The sequence below is a fragment of the Tauraco erythrolophus genome, chromosome 7 (assembly GCF_009769465.1).
Source record: "Tauraco erythrolophus isolate bTauEry1 chromosome 7, bTauEry1.pri, whole genome shotgun sequence".
Classification (NCBI taxonomy): domain Eukaryota; kingdom Metazoa; phylum Chordata; class Aves; order Musophagiformes; family Musophagidae; genus Tauraco; species Tauraco erythrolophus.
The window spans coordinates 53,289,436-53,291,404 of record NC_141471.1 but is presented as its reverse complement, the minus strand read 5'-3'; the positions used below and the strand labels follow the sequence as shown (position 1 = coordinate 53,291,404).

Genomic DNA, 1,969 nt, shown 5'->3' with positions numbered 1-1,969 from the left:
ACAGAAGTAAATCTTGTGTGTGACAAGCTGTCTTCTAATTTTCTGTTTTCAATATGGCTCTCCCAAACCATTGAAGAACACTGATCTATACAAAGGATAAATTTCATGTAAAGGTAGAATGCAGACATGAAAAGAAAACATCCTGGATTTGTTTTTGCAGCAGCTGAACACCTTACACGGCATCTCTGGCTATGTGAGCAATGACACAATTTTCCCTTCTTATTTTCTTGAGGTAATAAACCTGACTTCAAGATGTCAGAGGAAGAAGAATCTTTTCTGAATGTTAAAAGATCTCTGAATAAGAGAATGGTGAAACACAGCACTCCAGTGGACTCGATGCTTTCAAGAACAATGCCATCTCCTATGGATCTGACAAATCAGTCCATCAAGGACCAAGATGCCAGTAAGAGAGTTTATGGATCACCAGTGCCAAAATCAAATCTAAGTAGATCATTAGCTCAAGTGTCATCAGTACGTGTTGAAGCATACTTCCCTCATATGTCCCCGAAAAGGCTTTCAAGAGTGTTTGACTTGCAAGAATTAAACAAAGAGACAAGCCAAGGCTCTCATGTTGTACTTTCTAGACGGAGGCTTTCCACAGTGCTGGCTTCTGAAGAATCAAATGAAGAGCCAATTGACAAGGTTGTCCCAAATGTGGAAACTCAAGCTCCTACTGAAGCATCTGAGGAGGCTGCAGTAACTCCCAAGAGTCAAACTTCATGGCTTGTTACTGGAATACCAGGGATAAAAGATGTCCCAATAGTAAAAAACAGAAAGAAAAAAATTGATAAAGCTCTTGTGGTAATTGTTTTCCATTAGTTATGAAATAGCTAAGCTGTACAAATTCTTACCAATCTGTTGAATACTATTTTCTAATAATGTGGCAATGCTTTAGTTATGGAACATCCCACAACTTTACCAGTGAGGACATATATTTAGCAATTGGGTCATAACCTGCTAGACTCACAGACTGGATGAGATGCAGTCTTCCAAACCAGTACTTACTTCAGCTTATGATCTTGCATGACTAGTTGTATATGCTAGTGCAAAAGTATGCTTTTTAAATATATCTTTCTTTAGGAAAAACTTAATCATTGATTTAAATTTTCGACTTTCTTAATGTTGTCAAGTTAACCAAAACCAAATCATAGTGATTTATAAAAAGAATGTTGGCCATTGTAAATGGGATCTTGTGTGCAGCCATTCAATTAGTGCAGGGTTTCTTGGGGAAAGTTTAAATAAAGTGCAGGTCTTTATTTTCCTGTTCTGTGGAGCCTGAGAACTTGATTTATTAGAACTTCGATTATGGGCTTTCCACAGGACCCTTGCCAATAGGGAGGCAGCAGAGTTAGACTCTGATGGCTATCATGTCAGTGTGAAGCCATCAAATTCTGTTCTGTTTTGGGTATTTTTTCCATCTGTACCATGTTGTTCATGACTGTGTTGGAAACTCAGGAAAACTTGCCCACTCTGAGAATAAAGGCTTCTTAGCTTAAAACAAAGAAATCTTCAGCCAAAATTGCGTTGGGTTCAAGATGACTTTGTGTATGTCATTTGTTTGTTGTTGTCACCTGCTTTAAAAAAACAAACCAAACATCTGAATGGATTAGGTTGACTGAATAATATTTTCTTTTCTATAACAGAGAAAGAGACAAAGAGAATGGTTGCTTCGTCAACTGAAAAACATTGAAGAAGCAACTGAACACGAACTGACAATTGAAGAAGCTTGATTGAACTACCTATGGAATTTGTGCTGTCATATCCTTCTTGTGGGAACAGCTGGTTGCAATAAATCACACACCTGACTATAGTGCTTTGTTAGACTTCCTCTTTCCTTCCAAAATGTTCTTTCTTCATTGTTTATCTTGTGATTCTTTTTGCCTCTTAAATCTAGGAGGAGTCAGGTACAAATTAAGAAGTGCCTCTACGTGAGAGCCAATGTTAATTTATAATGGGTGAAGGTCTGGAA

The 1,969-nt window shown here is 37.6% G+C and overlaps 1 protein-coding gene across 1 annotated transcript; it reads left to right on the top strand.

Moving 5' to 3' along the window:
• Positions 1-252: 252 nt before the first annotated feature.
• Positions 253-1,730, top strand: CCDC201 (coiled-coil domain containing 201). The gene is made up of 2 exons (XM_086614317.1): positions 253-801; positions 1,644-1,730. Exons 1-2 carry the CDS (start codon positions 253-255, stop codon positions 1,728-1,730), a joined length of 636 nt encoding a protein of 211 aa, XP_086470443.1.
• Positions 1,731-1,969: the final 239 nt, after the last annotated feature.